This window comes from Otolemur garnettii, unplaced genomic scaffold (genome assembly GCF_000181295.1).
Source record: "Otolemur garnettii isolate 467f Iridium unplaced genomic scaffold, OtoGar3 scaffold00044, whole genome shotgun sequence".
Lineage (NCBI taxonomy): Eukaryota > Metazoa > Chordata > Mammalia > Primates > Galagidae > Otolemur > Otolemur garnettii.
The window spans coordinates 1,212,309-1,236,548 of NW_003852439.1; the positions used below are offsets into that span (position 1 = coordinate 1,212,309).

Below are 24,240 nucleotides of genomic sequence, written 5' to 3' on the forward strand. Positions count from 1 at the left end.
AGACAAAAAGATTTGAACAGAGACATTCCTCCAAAGATACAAATGGCTAACAAGCACATGACAAGTTGTTCAAAACCATTAGCTAAAAGGAAAATGCAAATCAAAATGACAGTGAGATACTACTTCACGCCCACTAAGAGGAGTATATTCAAAGATAGATAATAACAAATGTTGGCAAGAACATATAGAAACTGGAAAACTCATACACTGCAGTGGGAAAGTAACATGATGTAGCTGCTTTGGCAAACAGTCTGACAGTTCCTCAAAGGGTTAAACATTGTTACCATATGACCCAGCAATTATGTTCCTAGAGAAATCAAAGCATATGTCCACACAAAAAACTTAAACCTGAATCCACATAACATTATGCACAACAGCCAAAAAGTGGAAACAACTCAAATGTCTATCACCTGAGGGATATAGTATATCCACATATGTAATATAATTAAACAATAAAAATAAATGAAGTACATGCCACAACACAGATGAAACTTGAAAACATTATTATGCTAAGTGAAAGAAGCCAGTCAAAAAAGACACATATTGCACAATTCCATTTATATGAAATATCCATAACAGGGAAATCTATAGACAGAAAGTAGATTAATGGTTGCCTAAGTCTTGGGCAGTTGAAAGGACATGTAGTATGGGAATTCTTTGGGGAAGACAGAAGTGGCCATACAACTCTGAACACACTAAAAAATACTGAGCTGTATATTTTATTTTTCTTACTTATTTTTATTTTTTATTTTTTTGACAGAGTTTTACTATATCACCCTTGGTAGAGTGCCATAGCGTCACAGCTCACAGCAACCTCAAACTCTTGGGCTTAAGCAATTCTCTTCCCTTAGCCTCCCAAGGAGTTGGGACTATAGGCACCAGCCACAAGGCCTGGCTTTTTTTTTGTTGTTGCTGCAGTTGTTATTATTGTTTAGTAGGCCGAGCCAGGTTCGAACCTGCCAACCTTGGTGCCTGTGGCCGGTGCCATAACCATAGCACTATGGGCGCCAAGCCTATTTATTTATTTTTTTGAGATAGAGTCACACTTTGTCGCCCTTGGTAGAGTGCTGTGGCATCATAGCTTACAGCAACCTCCAAGTCTTTTTTATTTTTTGCAGTTTTTGGGTGGGGCCAGGTTTGAACCTGCCACCTCTGGCATATGGGGTAGGCACTGCCCAAACCTCCAACTCTTGGACTCAAGTGATCCTCTTGCCTCAGGCTCCTTAGTAGCTGGGACTACAGGCACTGGTCACAACATCTAGCTTTTTTCTTTTTTTTTTTAAGAGATGGGGGTCTCACTCTTGCTCAGGCTGGTCTCAAACTCGTGAGCTCAAGCAACCTACTTGCCTTGAACTCCCAAAGTGCTAGGATTACAGGTATGAGCCACTATACCCCAGCCTGAGCTATATATTTTAAATGGTTAAGTTAACTATATCTCAGTTTTTAAAATAGAGATATAATTAGGAGGTTAACAAAACAGAATAAAATTAAAATATTTTTATTAAATTTCTGCTATGGGGTGGTGCCTATAGCTCAAAGCAGTAGGGCGCTGGCCTCATATACCGGAGGTGAGTGATGGGTTCAAACCTAGCCCTGACCAAACACTGCAATAAATAAATAAATAAATAAAAAACAAATTCCTGCTATGTAACTAACCAAAGTTCTGAGCTCAGACCTGGCTCTATTTATTAAGGAATGTGGGGGTAGCATGGAAGACTGATTATAAGTATTAGAGAAGCAGTAAAATGTTAAAGACATATTGAAAACTAAATGAAAAGTAAAGAAAGGGAATTACTTTCTCACTAAATATTTCAAAGCTATTTGATGTCATATTCACATACTACCTAAAATCATCTCTTTACCAATCCTGGTATACCATCACACACTTTGGGACATACTATACTAAAATGTTATTTCCCCCATTAATATAACAGAATATGAAATAAGACTAAGGCACTCAGAAAGCAGCTAGAAAAGTGAACTTTCATTGTAGTGTTTTAACAAACTGTTAGATATTCCTTCATTGTTAGAAATATCAGATTATGTGTAAGCCAACCTTGTAAGGGAAAGTGAAATGTCTTCATTTCCTCCTTTGTCAGAAGACATCTAGTCAAGCCCACTTTCTTACAGCCATACTTTTGAATGATGGGATCATTCTGCAAGTTGATGGTGGCTTTTGAACTGGCAGAAGGTAAAGAGCCTGAAACAAAAACAATTATATGTATATTAGAATGTTTGTTTAAGAATCTTTTTTTTTTTTTTTTTGAGACAGAGCCTCAAGCTGTCCCCCTGGGTAGAGTGCCGTGGCATTACAGCTCACAGCAACCTCCAACTCCTGGGCTCAAGCGAGTCTCCTGCCTCAGCCTCCCAAGTAGCTGGGACCACAGGCGCCCGCCACAACGCCCAGCTATTTTTTATTTTGGTTGCTGCCGTCATTGTTGTTTGGCGGGCCCGGGCTAGGGATTCGAACCCGCCACCTTAGGTGTACGTGGCTGGCGCCTTAGCCGGTTGAGCTATAGGCGCCCAGCCAAGAATCTTATAAGACATGTCTCCTCATGTTGTGTAGGCTAAGCATGATGAAGATCAATAAATTTCTAAGACCCAGCCCCAACTTTTAAGGGGCTAACATCTAATAGTCATAAAAATACAAAAAGAAAATAAGATCCAAATGGATTAAAACAATAAAGGCTATAAGAGAGAAAGGAAGAAGAACATATTTCAGGCTGGAGTGGTTAGAAATAGTTAAAAGAGGAAAAGATTAGTTGAATCTTAAAGAAAATGCAGAAGTTAGATATTGTTATTAGACCTATTCCTTACAGGGCCTACTTCACTCCCAGTAGCCCATTCTAGCTACACATGCCCCACTCCCAGCCACCTACTCAAATTACACTGGACTGTTCTTTAATTAGGAGGCCATCACTAATTAGATTTACAGTGTTAGCTCAAGAGGGACCCATAAATAGATTAACAATGACTTGACATTCCTTGTCAAGACATGCTCTCAAAAGGAATAATAGAAATTAGCTAAACTGATCAGACTGCCTGCTTTAAGAATTTTTTTTTTTTTTTTTTGAGACAGTCATACTTGATCACCCTCAGTGGAGTGCTATGGCGTCTTAGCTCACAGCAACCTCAAATTCTTGGGTTAAAGTGATCCTCTTGCCTCAGCCTCCTGGACAGCTGGGACTACAGGTGCCTGCCACAACGCCTGGCTATTTTTAGAGATGGAGTCTCACTCTTGCTCAGGCTGGTCTCCTACTGGTAAGCTCAGGCAATCTACCGCCTTGGCCTCCCAAGTGCTGGGATTACAGGCATGAGCCACCGTGCTCAGCCCTGCTTTAAGAATTTTAACTAGAAAATATAAAGAACTAATCAGTTAAAAGAGAACAGAAATCATACGCAGACAAGTTGATGCTGTGAAAGGGACAAAGAACAGCTCTTTATTAGGGGCACTTGGGTTTCTGATAATCCACATGCATCCTTTTTCAAACAATTCTCTCCTTACCTAAGGTGGCCCAAATGAGCACCTTGCCCTGGTAACCAAAAGAGCCAAAGTATCATAAATAGAACAGGGCATTCCACATAAAACAGAAATGTGCAGAACAAACTTGGTTCAGCAATGAACAGACCAGTAAAGAAGAAAAAAAGATCTAAGAAAGGAGTGTAGGAAATAAGGTTGACAGAAAAAGATACAAATAAACTGGAGGCCATTACATAAGCCAGGCTTAAGAGTTTGAAGTTTAGTCCATCATTCGATACATAATTTAATTTTAGAGCAACAAAAAGTTCCTGAGAACATAAGTGACATAACCAAAACAGTATTTTAAGAAAGATCAACTTCAAAGAAAGATGTAAAATGGAGTAGAAAGAGAAACTAGAAAAGGCTTTGCAGTAATTTTAGCAAAATAATGACTAGCATTTGGATTAAAATTGTTGGAAGGGTCTGGAGAAAAAGGGATATGTGAAAGAAACATTACATAGGAAAAACTAGTAGGTCATGGTGACAAAATAATTCAATCCAGTCAACAAAATATTTACTTATCACTGCTTATTACATGCCTGATGTTGTTCTAGCCTGGAAATTCCCCAATGAACAAAACTGACAAAACTCTCCCTGGAACTTAAATTCTAGTTAGGGAGATGGACAATAAACATGTAATATATTAAGTGGGGATGAGGGCTATGAAGAAAAGTAAATGAGGGGAAGGAGAATAGGGAATAATGGACAGGAAAGGGGTTACTGTCTTATAATGTATGTATGTGTAGTATAACCAAGGAAGATATCTCTGGTAAAGTGACATGTAAATAGAGAATCATAGAAGCAAAAGGAATGAGCCAATGCAGAGAGATTGGGAATGGGGAACTAAAAGAAAAGTAATTCTAAAATTCAAGGCTAGTGCCTTAGGAAAAAGTGATACTGCCAGAAGAAGGAATTTGAAGAGCCCATTATTTGGAGATGAGAAAAATGCTGTTAGCTGTTATGATTAAGGGATAGTGGAATATCCAAGCAACAATGTCTAGCATGCACCTGAAAATACAGGTCTGCAATCTGGAACATCAAACCTAGAGGTAAATACATAGGAGTCATTCACAGAGGATAGATAAGCTTAGAAAACAGACGAATATTCCAAAGGAAGGACTGAAACGAAGGAAGATTAGAGCGCTATGGACTATGCCTTGAGGACTTTGATATTTAGCTTGGGAAGATGAGGGAAATACCTAAGAGGACAGAGAAGTAACCATAACCCCTATGGCTCCTTAAAGCCTACAAAACAAAATCTAAAGTCTTTACATATGGCACTGAAAGCCTGTAGGACATAATGTTAATCTGCATCTTTAGCCTTGTCTCTTACCACCACCTGCCCCTATACTCTTCAGCATCTCTAACAAGGTATATTTTCTAGCCATATGAAATGTCTTTTTTCTGATTATACCTTTTATTTCACAACTCAATACCCTGAGCCTAGGATCTCATAATGATTACTCTATGATATACTCAAAGATGCTTAAAATATAGTGCAGGTCAAATCAAACAACTGTAGATCAGATATGGGCATCTCTTAGGACAGGGGAACAATGGCAAGATAGGATGTTAGAAGTCAACACTGCTGGGACAGAGAATAATGAAAAACACAGTTCTAAAGGAGATGGGAAGGAATCAATACTTACTCCTCACCACTTTTTTATGCTCCCTTACAGCAGCAGCTCTCAACCTGTGAGTCGTGAGCTATATCTAACTTGATGGTTTCTGAGGCATAAACCCAGGACTATGGCTCCTGCTCTCTAACCTCCCCTGGTATCTGCCCATTTTTTCCTTACTGAATTGTTTTTACACTTTAGTTGAGTATCATTGTTTGAAATAATAAACCTGACTGATAAACCTACTTAAAGCATATCCACAACATCGTTTAGAATGTGCAAATCATCTAATCAGGGTCACAGCCATACCTTCCATCACCTTGGGCAGATCTCCAGTTGTTTGTTTCTTTTGCAGCCCAATGATATCAGCTAGAAAATTAGATGAGGGAGGAGGCAATCGGAATTTCTGAAAATATATAACAGGTTTTATATTAAGTGCTTAAAAGCAGTTCAAATTCTGTGAAAAGCCAGTGTTATGAAAGGTGTAACAACAGTTGTTTGCACGGTAAAATGAGAACTATTTCCTTAATATGAAAAAGTAGCTTGGTAAATAAACCCACGCTTACAACCTTACCCCTTGAAATTTTCTTTGCTTCCCAGATTACTGATTGTAGGAAAGGACAAACTTTATAGAAATGTACAGCTTAGACAAGGAAAGTGCCTTATATTTTTCAAAGCACTTCCACATCTATTATTAGACAACATGCCATGTAATCACGATAGATGATGCAACATGGCAGAAAGGTTGAATGTTCCAGCCTCAGGTTTACCTAGACTTCAGTTCCAGCTCTACCATACCAGCTATAACTTGGGTGAGTTACTCAGTTTCATGTCTAAAATGGAAATAAAAAAGCATCTATCTCTTACAGGACTCTAAGAGATAATACATGTAGCATGGTGTGTATCATCTACTATTAATATAGGGCGTGGCACTTAAGACATGCACTATACTGAAAGCAAAAAGAAAAGGATGACCCAGAGAAATTAAATTAGGGGTCACCAACTCAAACACTTTCAGGGGAGAATGGATAAAACAAGCCAATAGGAAATGAAAGAGCTATGGGGAAAGAGGACACAAGCCTCTTTCTAAACATGTCAGTTGCTATTCAGCTCTATATATTGTTCTAAAGGTACCCATTCTTTTGATTTTTCTGAGAGAAAAACATAGATTTTTATGTAAATGTTACATTTCTGAAAACATCATAATTCAAATAAAATAGTTAACCATCTGGGAAGTAAAGATTATAATCTGGGAATAAGTATTTTGCCTAGATTACCAAAGAAAAACAGAGACAAATCTAATTTCAATATATGCTAACTAAATCTTAGTCCTTTTGTTTTCAGTATCCCCTATTAGGTTACCAAACAGAGTCAGGTTATCAAGGAGCATGGTCCCAGACACACGTACTATTTTTAGGATGGGAGGACTTGACTTAGCCTCTACACAAATTTTTTGTAACTTACATGTCTGAACACCTTTCGAAGAAATCCAAACTCCAAATAGAACCTGTAAAAGTGTAGCTGACTCATTCCCTGCAGAACAAAAACCACCACATTGTTCAGGTGGTTCTGGTGAAAAAGCTGGCACCAGCTGTTGAAAAATCAAACCAAAACAGCTAAGAGTAATGCCTTCAAGTCAGTCATAGGTATATACAAAGAAGTATGAAAAAAAATGCAGTGACAACTAATAGAATTTGTCATCACTTGCTGACTGCCTCAAATTTCAAGACAGCCATTACTGCATGGAATTCAAATAAAGATCTTTTAAAAAATATTTGTTGCATTTAAATACAATGGAAACAAAAATGCAGTGCAGTAAAACATACTTAAATCCATCATCCTATTAAAATTCGTTTTAAATCAGAACTAAGATCACTTTACAAATACTCATTTCCAAGATCCCAAACTATTCTTCAGCCCTTCGTAAGCCAGGTAATCAAATGGCTGGCTTCAAGAAATTCAGTTTTAGATAAACTGACAACCTAATGACAGTACCTACTGTAAAAAGATGACTTTTAAACTAGCCAATTCATAAAAACTTCCCCCGGAAAAATGTGTACATTTAAAAATCTAGAGTTGTGTGCAGTGGTGCACACTTAATATCCCAGCTACTTAGGAGGCTAAGATGTGAGAAATGCTTGAGCCCAGGAGTTTGAGAACAAACTGAGCAACACAGTAAGACCCCACCTTAAACAAAATCTCTTTACTAGTACATATATAAAGACAATTTTCATAAGACATTTAAGAATGGCAGAATGGCACTGACAATATCAAAACAGTAAAAATTCCTCTTTCCCCTTTACTTTCAAAATATAAAAAAAGGACCGTAACTCTCAGCCTATCAATCTGTTATTTCAACTACATTTGTACTGGGGGAAGCAAAGTAACTATAGCAGCCAGACAGATATAGTAAGGGAGGTAGGCCAGGTAAGACATGCCCTGTCTAAAGGGACAGGCCACCACACAGCTTTGACAAATTATTTCCATGTGGAAATAAAGGGACTGCTTGCTGCCAGGTCTTTGAGTTTTTTAAAGAAGTAAAAAATTGGGATTTTTATATATGAATTTTCAGATTTAACTATTGGTAGCTTTCATAAAAAAAATTTTTTAAGACATGTTGCATAACAAAAATAATATAAGCCAGATATGGTCCTTTAGACACCAGTTTGAATCTCTGGCTTTATGCCCACCAACCATTTTAGTTAAATTCATACCTGGGTTTAGGAACGCTGGATTTGCCCAGAACTGCATATTTTAGCAATTCACATAGCTGGCCATGGGTTACTTCACAGTTTTCAGCAAATAAAATGGTAGATAAGCGGGCTTTCTGCAAAGATAAAACAGAGGACAGTAACCCGTGATTGTCTAGAATAGCAACAAAGCAAGGCAAATTATTAAATTATTCTAGTTTCTGATTACTTTAACATACAGGTATATCCAATCAGCAAAAAGCATTTCAAATAACTGAAAATGAAAGTCTAGAAAACCACTAACTATGACATGACATTATTATAATAACAGGATATTTAATAAACACTAATACGGAACCTGAATTACAGATACTTGGTTACATGCTACAAATAGTAGAAGGAATAACAACTCACGATCTCAAGGAGTCCATTCTACTATGGGGAAAAAATGTAAAAATAGGTAATTTCAACACAGTGTAGGTAAATGCTATTACAAAAGTATGAGAACAAATAGGCTAACTACCTAGGGGGTTACAGAGTTTGGGGATGGCTGCTGAGATGAAAAAATACTGCCACTGAGGGCTGAGTCTTAATAACACCTGAACCTTTATAATCAGTCTACAAGGTTTGAAGAAACATTGCATTCAAACTCACAGTTCAGTTTGCTTAAAGCCTCCACGGCCTCGAGCTCTTAACTGCTATACTCTGCTGTGTCCCAGACCAAAATGAAAGAGAGTCTTACAGGTCACTTATTTCCATTTATCTATTGTGTGTGTTTGTCTATTTTAAGTTTTTCCATTGTCTAAATATAATAACTTCCATGAATTATTCAACCAGATATAAGTACAAAGCTTTTTTAAGGAGTGCAAAGAAACCTTCATTGAACTGCTTGTTGCCCTGGGATAAATTCTGACTTCTTAGCGTAGACCACATTGATTTATGATCTAGGTGCTGTTTCCCTTTCCTTATATCTCCCCAACTGACACGAAATCTTGGCTCTATCATCTTGGACTAGTGCCTTAATCTTTCTAAGACTCAGTTGCTTCACCCATAGAGTATTTTATCTCATTAAATTATTGAGAAGACCAGTAAGTTAGCATAAGTTCAACATACTAAGACTAGTGTCTAGCATACTATAATACCAGAATGGTTGCTAGTTTCCTCCCACAGCCTCAAGCTAATGTTGAACACTTATTATTAGCTAGATACATTTCTGAGCACTTTACATGTGGTAAATGTATTTAATTCTCAAAACTCTTAAGTAAACACTACTATCCCTATTTTATAGGTAAAGGAATGAAGAAATAGAAAAACCAAAATTGGAATACAGACTCCAAAACTTAAACTCTTTTCATCTCTAGCTATATTGTCCCCAAAGGAGTTAGCCATCCATTGCCCTCAGTAGAGTACCATGGCGTCACGGTTCACAGCAACCTCAAGGTCTTGGGTTTGATTCTTTTGCCTCAGCCTCCCAAGTAGCTGGGACTACAGGTACCTGCCACAACATTCAGCTATTTTTTTTTTGTTAGAGTTGTCATTGTTGTTTAGCAGGCCTGGGCTGGGTTCAAACCCACTGCCCCAGTGTATGTGGCCAGTGCCCTAACCACTGAGCTACAGGCACAGAGCCTATCTATTGTTTTATAATCAACTTCCTACCCCTAACTTAATCTCTGAATATCTTTCCATGTTAGTTAAATGTAACAGATATTTTTATACTTCAGTAATAGCCCATTATCTAAATGTATCTAAAAATGTATAATCTAAAAAAAAAAAAAGACTGTTTTTTTTTTTTCTTAGAGTCTTACTTTGTCATCCTTGGTAGAGTGCCATGGCACTAGAGCTCACAGCAACCTCAAACTCTTGGGCTTAAGTGATCCTCTTGCCTCATCCTCCTAAGTAGCTGGGACTAGAGGCACCTGCAACAGCCCCTGGCTACTTCTTTAGAGATGAGGTCTTGCTCTTGCTCAGACTGGTCTTGAACTCCTGAGCTCAGGCAATCCACCCACCCTGACCTCCCAAAGTGCTAGGATTACAGGCATGAGCCACCACACCAGGCCCCGACTTTGTATTTTTTTAAATTATAAATATTATGATGAACATGCTATCCTGTATACCTATCAGTTTCTCAAGATAAATTGCTGGTCAAAATGATCATGTGTATCTTACATTTTGATAAATATTGCTAACTCCTGAAAGAACATGACAATTTATTTTTACCAATCAAAAATGAGACTAAGTTGAGATTGCAAGAGACAGAGGTCTGTATCTCTCTACATGGTGGTGAGTGACCATGACTGCCAGGCATGAAATGTCAAGAGCCTAAGTAGGAGAAGGTGGGTATCCTACAAGGAAGACAATAGTCCAGCACTGGTAGCAGAAGCCTAGCACATCTAAGCAGGAAGGTACCCCAGCATGGAGTATAAATGCCTAAGCAACATTAGGTCATCCACTGGTGGGGGTGGGAGGTAGTGAGGCTTCACATGAGATGTCAGATACTGTTTAGCATAAAGAGGGTATCAATGCTGAGGATAGTAGTGGCCTGTTTCAGGATTCAAAGTCTCAGTGCGGTGAGGGTGTCCATGTGAGAGGGATGGTAGTAGTAGCCTGTCACAGGAACAATGAGGGCACTAACAAAGGAAGGTGACCTAGTGCAAAGGTAATGGAGCCCAAGAAGGGTGAAGAGGCTATGTGTGGAAGAGAGCAGTGGCAGTGAGGGGGGGATTAGTCAAACATATTGAAGACATTGGGAATCAGGTTTCTCACTTTCAGAGAAGGAAGTTACAAACATGCAAAGAAAGAAAACTACAATGACCCTGTGCCTGGTGCAGCAGTCCCACCCTGGACTGCTTGAACTCAGGAGTTTGAAATCAGCCTGATTAAGAGCAAGACCCTGTCTCACAAAAAAGAAACCCAGAAAAAGTAGTCACATATGATGGTGTGTACCTATAGTTCCAGCTACTGGGGAGGCTGAGACGGGGGATTGCTTGAACCCAGGAGTTTGAGGTTACCAACAAGCTATGATCAGATCACTGCACTCTAGCCCAGGCAACAGAAAGATGCTGTCTCTTATGAAAAAAAAAAAAGTTGGCTAGGGGTAGTTTTTTGCACTCTTTTTCCAACTTTTCTGTAAGTTTAAGGAAGTTTCAAAATTTAAAAAAAAACGTTGCTTTCCTAAGCCACAGATTATGGGTTCAAGTCCCATCTGAGGTACAAAACAAAATAAGTTAAAAATGGCAGGATGGCCTTGACACCTGTAGCACAGCGGTTACAGCGCTAGCCACATACACCCAGGGTGGCAGGTTCAAACCTGGCCAGGGGCCAGCTAAAATAACAATGACAACTGCAACAAAAAATAGCCAGACATTGTGGCGGGTGCCTGTAGTCCCAGCTACTTGGGAAGCTGAGGAAGGAGAATCGCTTAAGCCCAAGAGTTTGAGGTTGATGTGAGCTGTGATGCCACAGCACTCTACCAAAGGGCAACACAGTGAGACTCTGTCAAAAATAAAAAAAAAAAAAAAAAAAGGCAGATGCAAAGGTCTATGTCCCTAATACCAGTGACTAGAAAACCTAAGGCAGAATTCTTGCTTGAAACCAGCCTGGTAACATAGTGAGACCCTAGAGCTCTAAATAGAGAGAGAAGAGAAGAGACAGGGAAGGGGGGAAGGGAGAAGACGCAGAGGGGAGGGGGATAAATAAGGGAGGAAGAGGGAGAAGAAGGGAGGGGAAATGGGGGAGAGAAGAGGGAGGGGAGGAGGAGATAAATAAGAGAAATTGTCAATCTCGTTACACTTTTTACTACATTAACATTCACATTTTTCTTGCCAATGTGATAAGCAAAAAATTGGAATTCCATTTAATAAAACGTTCATAACTCTAATCCCCTTTCAACATATAACAAATATTCATGATTACCTATTTTATAACACCTGTCTGTCCACTAGAACATAAGCCCTATTAGAGGAGTAATCTTTATTTACTGATTTACCGTTAAGTGCCCAGTTAAGCGGCAGACATTTAGCTCTCCATAATTGGTAGGGATGACGATCAGCCTTATTACTCCCCTACCGGAATGTAAATTGCACAGGAATAGGGAATTTTGTGTTTCTTGTGTACTGGGTTAGCCCAAGAACCATAAAACAATTTTATTTGTTGAATGAACATTACTACCATGTGCAAGGTACTACAACACTTTTAAGCCACCAGTTAACGCGGGAGCCTGACTGCTTCCAGGGACCGGGGCGGGCGGTTAGGGTCAGGGTCTGGGAGCTCCGCACCGCCTGCCAGGGCTCCCCTTTGGTCACCTTGGCCTCGGGCTGCCTCTCTTCAAGATCCCAACGGGCTCTCAACGCCTCAGCCGCCCCGACCAGCTTGTTCGGGGCCCGCCTCCTCTTCCTGCCCTTCTTGAGGTTCCTCCCGGTCCTTTCCCTTTCTGGTTCCATGAGGCTGTGAAGAAAGAAGCCAGAGCTGAGGAAACTCCAACGCCCAGATTCCCGGCAGGCCGCCTCTCCTGAGGGAAGAGCAGGAAGGGCTGACAGCGTGTAACCTCCCTCAGATCCGATCCTCAATCCACAGTTTACAGAGTCCTTCCTGCTCCCGCGAAAACCGAGGGCGCACGATCTTCCCCACTCCGCGCCCAAGAGCGCCGCCCCGCACCAAGCCTAACGGCTTTACCGTCCGCGTCGGGGGCCAAATTCCAAACGGCTTCCCAACGGAAACGCCGCGCCCCTGGCCCGCGGCAAAGAGATGAGAGGGCGCTGCCGAGCGGCTGCCGGGCCTTAGAGACCTCCCTGCGCAGCTCAGCCCCGGGAACGCAGAATAGAAGCCGGGCAGACAGTAGAACACCCGCTACTTCAGCCGCCGCAGCCGCCGCCTCGCCCGCGCCCGGCGTTTGAACGGACCGGAAGTGGAGTGAACGACTTCCGCCAGTTGGACTTCCAGAGCGGGGCGTGTCGGGAATGGCGACCAAGCGGCTGGCGCGGTACGTGAGTGGATTTGGGGCTGGGGCTCCGCTCGTGGTTCGGTGCTGGCCTCCGCTACAAAGTTAGGCGGATGGTATCTTCGGCGGCAGCGTCTACTCTCCGCGCTCCGTGCGTCTTTAGCCGGATCACAAATGCCCCTGATGAGATTTCGGCCGCGAGCTCAGGCCGCCGTCTGCTCGAGGGCGAAGGAGCTCCAGGCGGAGGAACCTTGGGCTCTTGACTGTGGCCTTGAGTCAACGTGTAGGCGCGTTTTAGGCTCTTGGAAACGACGGGAAATGACTGTGCTCTGTAGACTGGTCGAAAGTCTCGGGCGGGACATCAGGCCCCTCATCCCACCACCTCCTCACTGAAAGTTTAATTTGTAATATGAATCACTGCTGCTTTTTCCCTGATTGCTGGACGTGCTGTTCGCCTTGCTGATTTCTAGAAGCAATATAATGTATAGTGGTCTTTAGAGTTGGACAGCCCAGCGTTGTCATACCAAAGCTGGATTCTTTGGGAAATTCACTGACTCTCTTTCCTCATCCATAAAATATAAGTAGCAAAAGTTTGTCTGCTTCCTACAGTTTTTGAGGAATAGGTGAGGTCATCATTTTATCTTAGCTTTTTGAACCTGCAGCCTTAAGGCCACATGTGGCCTTTTACATCATTAAGTGTGGTCTTTTGACTGAATCTATAAATTTTATAGAACAAATCCTTTTTATTAAAAAGGGGTGGAGCAGAGAAAGGTAAGGATTTTCTTGCTTCTTTTGGTGCTTAAACAACAAAAGAACAGTCTTGAAAGTAAAAGACCACGGGTTCCCCACTCCTAAAAGTATCTGCTATGTAAGCAATAAATGCTAGCTGTTATTATTCCCAAATCTTGGTTCTTCCCTCTCACCTCTTAAACAGAAAACCACAACAGAAGGTGACTAGTTAGAACTCTACCTACTCATTGTAGTGTTTTGTCTTACTTGCACTAAGGACTGGGCTTAGGACCTCTGTAACCTTTTCCCTTTCCTTGGACCCTAGGATATTCCCTTTGGGTCCCTTATGTATTACTTTGCAGTGGTTCCTTGACTCTCTTGTTTCTTTACTTAACATTTTTAAGTTAGAAGCCTGAACCATGCTCTGTGTTGTTTTATTTCCTTGGAATTGTGCTCTACACATAGCAAGGGCTTGAAAAATACAAAGGCAAAAATAACATCAGCTTTTTGGGTACATTTTTAAGCATTTCAAGCTTTTTGGTACATTTTTACCTTTATAATCATTTGAGTCAAGATTACTGTGTTAAAAGACAGACTTTAGACAAATTAAATTCAACACAGTTTAATTGAAGAAAGATTTGCAAATGAGGCAGTCCTCCAACTAGAATAGATTCAGAGTGACCCCAGTGTGCTGCTAACATGGGTGGGATAGGATTTATGGACAGAAAACAGAAGGGAGGTTATGGCCAGTTTGGTTACAGCTTGCCCTTTGGCTGATTGGAAACAAGGTTTGAATATTTGACCACCTGTGATTGGCCAAAACTCAGTGATTGGTACAATGGTGGGTTACAGTCATTTTGCTTTAGGCAAAACTTTCAACAACTGTAAAATAAATGTAGCAGAAACAGTTAACCTAAGTTTGCAAATATAACATATATTTTTGAGGTCCATGAGGGTCCATAGTTGAGTTCAATTTCCTCTCAGGTTAATGAGGGTTTTGCTATGTCCAATACCATTAGTTTGGTCCATTAGTCTATTCCAATAGGAGTGTGAATGAGTTCATTGATCATATTGGATTGTTCCACATTTTTAGGCAGCTTGGATTAATTAGGAGAAAATCAATTGCACCAGCAAATGGAAATCCAGGAAGAAGTAAATCCAGTGAGTAGCGTACTTAGTTTCTTTATTTTGAGGAGCCTTCCACTTTTAACACTAGTAAAGCACAAGTACACCTTGATCTTTTGCAGAGCAGTTGTTTGACTACTTAATTGTCATTGATTTTGAGTCGACATGCTGGAATGATGGGAAGTGCCACCGTACCCAGGAAATAAGTAAGTCAGAATTGCCAATCCCAAAGCTAACACTTGATGAGTCTCTTTAAAGTTTATAGATATAAACCAACCAAATGTTTCAGAAAACTAAATGATCTGTGATTTAGTAGTTTAATATAAAACCTGTCTTAACTAAAAAAACAAAATCCCAAATATCTAAATGTGTCATTATATAAAATATGTTTTAAGATTACATACAGAACCTCAATGACATAGAAACTGAAAAAAAAAAAATGTTTTCAAAAAATGAGCACATTTCTAATCCCATTTAAGAGTTTTCAGCTGGGTGTAGTTTCTCAGGCCTGTAATCCTAGTACTCTAGGAGGCTGAGGCAGGAGGATAGCTTGAGCTCAAGAGTTTAAGAACAGTTGGAGCAAAAGTGAGACCCAGTCTACTAAAAATGGAAAAGTTAGTCAGGTGTTGTGGTAGCCATCTATAGACCCAGCTACTCAGGAGGCTGAGGCAAGAGGATCACTTGAGCCCAGGAATTTGAGGTTGGTGTGAGCTAGGCCGATGCTGTGGTATTCTAGACTGGGGCAACAGAGTGAGACTGTCTCAAGGGAAAAAAAGTTTTCTTTTAGTAGATATATAACTTCAATATTTTGACTAATTCTTGGTATTGTTCTATTTTAATCTTTATATCACACTGCTTTGGTCATTTTAATAAGCTTTTACTAAAACTTTCTAATAATGCTGTTATGGTAATATATATTTAATTTAGGGTAATTACAGCATTAATTTAAAAGTTATACATACTCAAGTGTCAATTGGTAATTCTTTCATTTAGTTGAATTTCCTGCTGTATTATTGAACACATCAACTGGAGACATTGAGTCTGAGTTCCATGCTTATGTTCAGCCTCAGGAACATCCAATTCTTTCAGAATTTTGCATGGAACTTACAGGCATAAAGCAGGTATGATATAAATTTTAAAATTCAGTAATCAATTTCAAAAAGAAAGTTATATATCATTTGGAATTAGATTATTTCAGTGTTGGGAGAATTAATGTCCCCTCCAGAAGTCCATTGGATCTTAAAAAATTACAAAAAGTAGTGTTATTTGGGATTCAGGACTAGATATTTTTAAAAGACTGTTATAAAAATGAAGATCAAATTTATTTTATGGATATAAAGTGATTTTGAATTTGTCACTTATATATTTAATGATTTAATGATTATATTTTTGTGGGATTTTTAGATTTATCAACCTGAATTTTCTTACCTTGGAGAACTTTCATCATTATTTCTCTCCTATGTATTTTAACATCTTTTCACTAGCTAACCTCTTTGCCAGTTAGAACTTCTTTGTTACATCCTCCCACAGTGCCTACCCTATTCAAATATGTGCTCAGTAATTATGGAATTGACTATTGAATTCAGATTTTATTACTTTCTAATTCAGGCACAAGTTGATGAAGGGGCCCCTCTGAAGATTTGCTTATCTCAGTTCTGTAAATGGATTCATAACATTGAGCAACAGAAGAAAATTATTTTTGCTGCTGGGGTTTCAGAGCCTTCTACTTCTGAAATAAAGTTATGTGCATTTGTTACTTGGTCAGGTAAAAAATAAGTTATACCTACCATGTTTCCCCCAAAATAAGACCTACCCAAAAAATAAGCCCTAGCAGGATTTCTATGCATTTGTTAAATATAAGCCCTACCCCAGTAATAAGACCTACCTATGCGTATCTGCATAGCCAAGCCGTGCATTTTGGCAGGAAGCAGTAAGGAAGACTGGACTACCTATTATCTGCCATAGTTCCTTTCTCCAAGCCGTTTGCACTTGGATAGGTGCACATGTGGTAACTGCAGTGGCAGGCATCCTATTATGCATGTGCAAACGGCTAGGGGAAAGGCGTTGATACCTCACTAGCACCAGGCCCACCAACAAGGTCGGCTCCCCCTGTCAGGTTCCGGAAGAGGGTGACTTAACTGTATTTGAATAAATGTAGATTGTAGTATTATACTTTATAAAAATAAGACATCCCCTGAAAATAAGCCCTAGTATGTCTTCTTGAAAAAAAAATCAATACAAGACAGTGTCTTATTTTCAGGGAAACAGGTATCGATCATCATAGGATAATGTTAACCACTATGTAATTTTTTATTTCTATTTTTATACTTAGAATTATATTTATTAACCTCCTTGGCCAAGTAAAGAAATCCAAGTGTCTAACAGATGTTAACCAAGAAACATCTAAAACTGCCATTCTGGAATAACTTAAAATTTTAAGCCTTAACTTTAAGACTCTTTTTAGATTTTCTTTTCTTCTGAATCCAGGCAAAGATGATGTAGTAAAAACTCTTACATTATTTTCTATATCCTTGAATAAAGCATCCTCATTCAGCTTACATCTTTTGCTTTTGTGCTTTGACACTTAATGTAGGCATCAAGGGGGAAAAGGGCTGTTTAAAGTAGGTCTTTGTGTGACTGTGATATATATAGCATTGCCATTAATAGTCATTGATAACAATACTGTGCCAATGATAGCATAGCAGTGATGTCATATTTGGTTTCCAGTTACTATAGAATGTTTGGTTTCTCGATTATATTAATATTTTTTTAGACTATAGGAAATATAAGCTGTGTAATTTAATACCTTACTCTTTCTGAAGTAGTGCTTTTGGGGGGGGGGTTTAAGAAATCATTTTGAGGCTCGACGCCTGCAGCTCAGTAAGTAGGGCACCAGCCATATACACTGAGGCTGGTGCGTTCGAGCCAGGCCTGGACCTGCTAAACAATATTGACAGCTGCAACCAAAATATAGCCAGGCATTGTGGCAGGCGCCTGTAGTCCCAGCTACTTGGGAAGTTGAGGCAAGAGAATCACTTAAGCCCAGGAGCTGGAGGTTGCTGTGGGCTGTGATGCCACGGCACTCTGCCAAGGGTCAGAGACTCTGTCTCAAAAAAAAAAAAAAAAAAGAAATCATTTTGAGAATTAGTTTTATCATGATTAAAAACTAATTTTTAAATAGTTATATAAAGTAAATAATTTTTTAGATACTAGGGCAATTAAATCTTACTATTCTATTTTATATTGTCTTTCAACATTCAATTTGTAAATGGTAGTAGCATAAGTAAAAAATTCTGGCATCATTGACTTTTTTCTATTTTAATGTACTTAATGCAGACTGGGACTTGGGGGTTTGCCTGGAGTATGAGTGTAAAAGAAAACAACTGCTAAAGCCTGTGTTCTTAAATTCTTGGATTGATCTCAGAGCAATTTACAAGGTAACAGCCAAATGTGGGGGTACATATTCACTTTCCTTCTTTTGGTGAAAAATTATTAAATTTTATCTCACACGTGGGTAAGAGTTTCTTTAAATAAGATAGTTTTTGAAATGTTCACATAAATATATTCCTTAAAGTACTTAAAAGTAGCACAACAAAAATAAGCACATTCCAAATCTAATAGAACTAAAAATTATGAAAAGTGGTTAACACATAGGTTTTCAAATAGTAATTATTTTTTACATATGTCTTCTTTTATTTGATTAGCTTTTCTATAGGCGAAAACCGAAAGGACTAAGTGGTGCCTTGCAGGAAGTAGGAATAGAATTCTCAGGACGAGAACATTCTGGTAAGTTAAATTATAAATCATCTTATTATGTAAATCATTTTACTTTAATAAGATATTCCAGATGAATTTCATTTATTGGTAATATTATTAATATAAGGTATATTCTTCAGCGTAAAAAAAATTAAAATTGTTTCTAAAACTTGGAAATTAATCACTTTTCATAAACTATTGTAAGATAAAGATTGCCATCTAGTGGCTTTCTATTTGCTAAAAAGAATGAAAAGAATTAGCCAAATCAAAAAGGAGACTGAAGTACCCAAATGATACAGTGTCCTAGTGAAAAAACTGAACAAGACTGTTAAATTACTCACAAATCATAGTCCCTACAGAATGTTGGTCACAATTTGGGGAACTGTCTAACAAGTTTTCACATCTCTGTAAATGCGGAATGTCTTGTTTTTCATTGGTAATGCTGCCACAGCTCTCCACAAGACCAGTTTATCATGATTAAAATCAATATATGGGCTCAGCACCTGTGGCTCAAGTGGCTAAGGCACCAGCCACATACACCTGAGCTGGCGGATTCGAATCTAGCCTGGGCCTGCCAAACAACAATGATGGCTGCAACCAAAAAATAGCCAGGCATTGTGGTGAGCACCTATAGTCCCAGCTACTTGGGAGGCAGAGGCAGGAAACTCGCTTGAGCCCAGGAGTTGGAGGTTGCTGTGAGCTGTGATGCCACAGCACTCTACCTAGGGCAATAGCTTAAGTCTCTTCTCAAAAAAAATAAAATAAAATCAATATATGGCCATCTCTCTGGGAAGCTGAGTCAGGTGGATTGCTTGAATTCGGGAGTTGCAGACCAACCTGAGCCAGAGCAAGACCCCATCTCTAAAAATATTTGGGCATTGTGGCAGGTGCCTGTTGTCCCAGCTACTCAAGAGACTGAGGCAAGAGAATCACTTGAGCTCAACAGTTAAAGGTTGCTGTGAGCTATGACACTCTTAACTTTTACCCCTTTTTCCCGTTATATTGTTTTTTATCTATTTTCTCAGGGTTGGATGATTCTCGGAATACTGCGCTTCTTGCTTGGAAAATGATCAGGGATGGTTGCCAAATGAAAATTACAAGGTCCTTGAATAAGGTTAGTGGTGTCTTGCCGCTATTCTGTCATCTCAAACTCCAGAAGTAGTCATAGATTCATTGAAATGCAGATTTCATGTATGAAATCAATTATAAATTACACTTTTCTTCTTTGTCATGTCATATAATGTATACTAAGGAAGCTATGAATGCACAGTTTCTAAAGCTATTGGATTTGTCTGTGGAATCATAGGTTTCTGCTAAGAAGAATCCCAGAATTCTGGCCACAAATGTGAATACAAATCAAGTTGAAGAAGCATTTGCCTGCAACATTAGCATACAGGATTCCAGCATATATGAGAGGGAGCCTAAAAATCCAATGAATTCTCATGAAAAAGTTCAAGTGGAGTCAATTTGTGTGAATTCTACTATAAAAGTACAGCAGGATCAATTACCAGCAAAGAATGTAAAAGCAGGTCTTCACAATGTCAAAAGCTGCTTTAAGTCCTCTACTTCTCTGGGGCAGTTGCAGTCTCCTACCTTGAATTTGCCTGTCAATATGCAGAAGCAAAGAAAAACTGAGCATCTTGCATTTAATACCAAAACTAAGTCTTCAACAACTGGTTCAGAATTGGTACTTGTTTCTACCACCATTTCATCTGTTAATCATGTTTCTGATACAGAAATGAGTTCTGCTTTTGACTGTTTACCTATGTTGACTGACTGGGAGGATGTAGTTTTACTGCCAGCTTCTCAGCCAGAGCAAAATAGAGATTGTACAGTTCCCATTAGTGACTCAGGCTTAGATACCTCAATTAATTCTGAAGAAAGATTAATGGTTTTAAAAGAATCAGAAATGCTAAATCATGAAAACTTTCAAGACATAGAAGAAACTCCTCAAAAATCCGAAAATTCTAGGTCAATTGTGTATAAGAGTCCTCATACAACTATTTATAATATAAAAGAAACCAAACACCCAGGTTCAGATGTTTTTGCCTTTAAATTACCTGAACACAAATCAAGTACCTTCCATAGTGTTAATGCCAATGTGTCTTATCCTTTAGCTTTGGGGAAACATCCTCTTCCTTTAGGAGGTGTTAAAAGGAGTTCATCCAATCCCCCAACTTTCCCACCAGCAAAAAAACAAACCTTCAATATTCATGAAGAAAAACCTACATCATCTGATTGCCCCCCAGTAAAAATTTCTTCCCAGAAAGTTCACCCCTCTATATTAACTTCTACAGTTAACCTACAAGACCCCTGGAGGAGTGGGAAAATGACACCCCCCTTATGCAAGTGTGGCCGAAGATCTAAGCGACTTCTTGTTTCTAATAATGGACCAAACCACGGAAAAGTCTTCTATTGTTGCCCTATTGGGAAATTCCAAGAAAAAAGAAAATGTTGTGATTATTTCAAATGGGAAGAAACATTTAAAAAGGAAAGAGCCAACAAGGTAGTTCTGTCTCATTCCATACAGGGACTCACTTGTAGTTCTTCAGAAACAAGCCATACTCATGACAGAAATTTAGGTTTTTCCACTAAAAATTCTTTGAGACTCAGGCCTACAATGAGGAATTGATAAACTTTCCTGTATGAGTCTTAACTATTCCTTGTGTTCCCAAACATGAATATTCTGGTAATGTCTTATACTATTTATATTTTATATATTCACATTTGGTGAATTTATCATACTTAAAGAACCACAAGTGAAATATTTTATAAACTACATTTATTAGGTTAAATAGCAAAAAGGGCTGATATTTTTCTTTTATAGTTTGGCCTTGCAATAAGATTTAAACTATTTTTAGATTATGTGAACAAAAGTATTAGGAAAATTCCTAGTCTATTTTCAAGTAGATACTTGTTCTCTGAAAATTCTGATAATCTTTTAATACTTAACACTTTTCTAAAAACTTTTATAAGTTGTTTAGTATTATTTCACAGTTTGAACATAGGTTCTGACTTGTATATCAACATATCAGAAGAATTATTCATGGCTGGGCATGGTGGCTCACACCTGTAATCTTAGCACCTAGGAAGCCTAGGCGGGTGGATTGCTTGAGCTTAGGAAGTCAAGACCAACAAGGGCAAGACCCATCTCTACTGAAAACAGAAGAATTATTCAACTAAAATTTGAAAACCAATGGGACAAAGATTTGATTCTATATTATATATTTAAAAATTCCTCAGCAATTGATGACATTCATTTTATATTAACAAATTATAGCAACATTGACACTAATGCACAGGAATTTACCAAATGTTTTATTTTAGAATTCAGCCCTGATGTCATAACCGCAAGACATTTTAAATCAACAGTTCCTAAGCATGCTACCACATTTTTTTTTTGCAGTTTCTATAGATTTATAGATGCCACAGTAGTTAATAGAATGAATCTAAAGTGTTTTCCATTCTTTCTTCCTCAGTTCATTTCTTTTTATCTTCCCACTGACAGTCTTTGGCAGCTCTGGAATAAATTCTACCTGTTGGTATCAAGGAGAAGAAAATTAGTCCGGAAGTTTTCATCTTTAGATAAAGCCTCTTATATAGCAGTTACATGAATTCTAGGTGAAAGGATTAGGATGGGTGGGGTGGGTTTATGGTAATAACCCAAAAAGGGAGAGGAAGTATTGTTGAGATTTTCCTTGATAGTTAGGATTTATTGCAAGTGCTATAAGCCAACTAGCCAGGTAGGTTTATGGCAGGCGTCATCAAACTATGGCCCACGGGCCACATGCGGCCCGCCTAGGACATTTATCCCGCCCACCAGGTGTTTTTGCTGCCACTGCCTGTTCTGCTTAGCAGCCAACTCATCCCAGGGCCTGCAGTCTGGCCCTCCAATGGTCTGAGGGACAGTGAAATGGCCCCCTGTTTAAAAAGTTTGAGGACCCCTGGTTTATATAATAACTCAAAAAGAGAGAGGAGAGGTATTGTTGAGATTTTTTCTTGATAATTAGGATTTATTGCAAGTTCTGTAAGCCAGCTAGCCATGTCATTAGTTCAGTTTGGAACATTTGGTATTTGAGGAGAACATTTCATCAAAAAGGAAAAAATAAACAGCTGGAATTTTCTTAAACTCTAAGCACATATCATAATTAGAATGCCTACCTTTCTGGGATATTTGTAAGGTGCTGTAGTTTTTTTAACATGCTCCTGAATCTCCTTTTTAAGTTGTTCTTGATCATGTAACTTGTAATCAGGATTCAAAACAATAAAAGCCTTTACTACCTAAAATAAATATTTGAAACACCAAGAAGATGAGTTATGTATTTTTATGTTTTAGTATGGCTTATCTACTTTTTCTAAGTGGGAATCTAAGTGCCTTGTGTAGTGGGCCACAGTATTTAACAGGATTTAATCCCAGTTTATGAATTTAAGGATTTAATAATAGCTGTATGCTCTTAAGCCAACCATTTGACTCCTCCACATCTCCTGATATCTACTTACACAAGAGTGCTTCTGGGACCCCTGCTTTGTTTATAATCTACTCTTGAACCCTCTTATCTAACTACATCTTGAATTCTACTTTCTGACCTGTTTCTGATTATCTCTACCCTTAATTTCTTGTCTCATCTTTTATCTCCTTCAATTAAGTTTCCTCTTAGAAACTTGGCAGTGCAGTAAGCATAACTCTTACATAAAAACTCAGCCTGGTCCAAACAGGGTTCTAGGTCACCACCCTCCTTGTGGCTCTCATAAACAGTAGTCACACTGGGTTTGCCCTATCTTTGTTGAAGGGAACTGAGACAATGAACTATTTTTACAAGGCTGTGAAGATTCCAGCAGCCACTTTACTCTGATCCACTTAGCAGTTCTCAACCTGTGGGTCGCTACCCATAGGAACTGTATTAAAGGACCATGGCATTAGGAAGGATGAGAACCACTAGCTTAGATGGTCCTAAGGAACAAGAGTAGAAACTGGTGGCCTTTAGCTGTCAGAAGACAGGAAAGACTATGCACACAAATCCTAGTCCCTTAAGTTCACCCTACCCTGAACTGTTTTGGAAAGTCCTGCCTAAGGTTTTTGGACCTTTAATGTGACGACAAGATATGCCCCTCATGTATCTTCCAGAGTAATTTTGAGGTTCTATCAAGAGTTTTTCAACCTTTTCTATCTCATGGCACACTTGAACCTATAGTTAAACTTACACAGCATACTTAAATCACATTTAGATTAGATTGATCAATAAAAGAATAAAAAAAGAATATACTTATGGTACTTTGAACTTCTTTCAAAAATAATCTTTAAAAATTTTCATGGCACACCTAAGAGCCTCTCACACCACACCAGTTAAAAATAACTGCCAAGACTTGGTGCCTGTGGCTCAAGTTGCTAAGGGGCCTGCCACATACACCCAAGGTGGCGGGTTCGAATCCAGCCCAGGCCCGCCAAACAACAATGAGGGTTGCAACCAAAAAATAGCCGGGCGTTGTGGCAGGCACCTGTGGTCCCAGCTACTTGGGAGGCTGAGGCAAAAAAATTACCTAAGCCCAAGAGCTGGAGGTTGCTGTGAGCTGTGATGCTATAGCACTCTACCGAGGGCAACAAAGTGAAACTCTTATCTAAGAAAAAAAAGAAGGCAGAAGGAGCTGAGGCCCATGAAACCCTACTGGTATTAAGAGCAAGACAAGGCTCAGCGCCTATAGCTCAACCGGCTAAGGCGCCAGCCACGTGCACCTAGGGTGGCGGGTTCGAATCCCCAGCCCGGGCCCGCCAAACAACAATGACGGCTGCAGCCAAGAAATGGCCGGGCGTTGTGGCGGGCGCCTGTGGTCCCAGCTACTTGGGAGGCGGAGGCAGGAGACTCGCTT

General features: G+C 39.2%; 3 protein-coding genes across 6 annotated transcripts in view; 1 reads left to right on the top strand and 2 right to left on the bottom strand.

Annotated features, from left to right (window-relative positions):
- The window catches only part of REXO5 (RNA exonuclease 5), a 43,828-nt gene extending 31,219 nt beyond the window's left edge, over positions 1–12,609 (bottom strand). Inside the window, exons 1-6 of the mRNA XM_012805669.2 lie at positions 12,501–12,609; positions 12,131–12,272; positions 7,854–7,966; positions 6,604–6,730; positions 5,449–5,545; positions 2,057–2,200 (exon numbers count right to left, since the gene is read on the bottom strand). Coding sequence (XP_012661123.1) covers positions 2,057–2,200; positions 5,449–5,545; positions 6,604–6,730; positions 7,854–7,966; positions 12,131–12,268 — 619 coding nt within the window. The 5' untranslated portion in view covers positions 12,269–12,272; positions 12,501–12,609. The remainder of the gene's footprint in view (positions 1–2,056; positions 2,201–5,448; positions 5,546–6,603; positions 6,731–7,853; positions 7,967–12,130; positions 12,273–12,500) is intronic.
- Positions 12,610–12,745: 136 nt separating this feature from the next.
- On the top strand, positions 12,746–21,068 carry ERI2 (ERI1 exoribonuclease family member 2). Of its 3 annotated transcripts, none has more exons than XM_003790697.3 (9): positions 12,746–12,807; positions 14,588–14,655; positions 14,742–14,825; positions 15,613–15,740; positions 16,228–16,384; positions 17,956–18,056; positions 18,324–18,405; positions 19,401–19,489; positions 19,682–21,068. In XM_003790697.3, the coding sequence occupies exons 1-9, from the start codon at positions 12,785–12,787 to the stop codon at positions 21,005–21,007; spliced, it is 2,058 nt and encodes a 685-aa protein (XP_003790745.2). In that variant the 5' UTR covers positions 12,746–12,784; the 3' UTR covers positions 21,008–21,068. The 3 variants fall into 3 exon arrangements, with proteins under 3 accessions (XP_003790745.2, XP_023369545.1, XP_023369546.1); XM_023513777.1 differs by having other exon boundaries at positions 12,747–12,807; positions 14,747–14,825; XM_023513778.1 differs by lacking the exon at positions 12,746–12,807 and adding an exon at positions 13,474–13,536 and having other exon boundaries at positions 14,747–14,825.
- A 466-nt stretch (positions 21,069–21,534) lies between these two features.
- ACSM3 (acyl-CoA synthetase medium chain family member 3) overlaps positions 21,535–24,240 on the bottom strand; it is a 57,067-nt gene continuing 54,361 nt past the window's right edge. Inside the window, exons 14-15 of one of the 2 annotated variants that reach the window (XM_003790696.3) lie at positions 22,537–22,656; positions 21,535–21,911 (exon numbers count right to left, since the gene is read on the bottom strand). In XM_003790696.3, coding sequence (XP_003790744.1) covers positions 21,825–21,911; positions 22,537–22,656 — 207 coding nt within the window. In that variant the 3' untranslated portion in view covers positions 21,535–21,824. The remainder of the gene's footprint in view (positions 21,912–22,536; positions 22,657–24,240) is intronic. The other variant, XM_023513779.1, reaches the window with a different exon arrangement.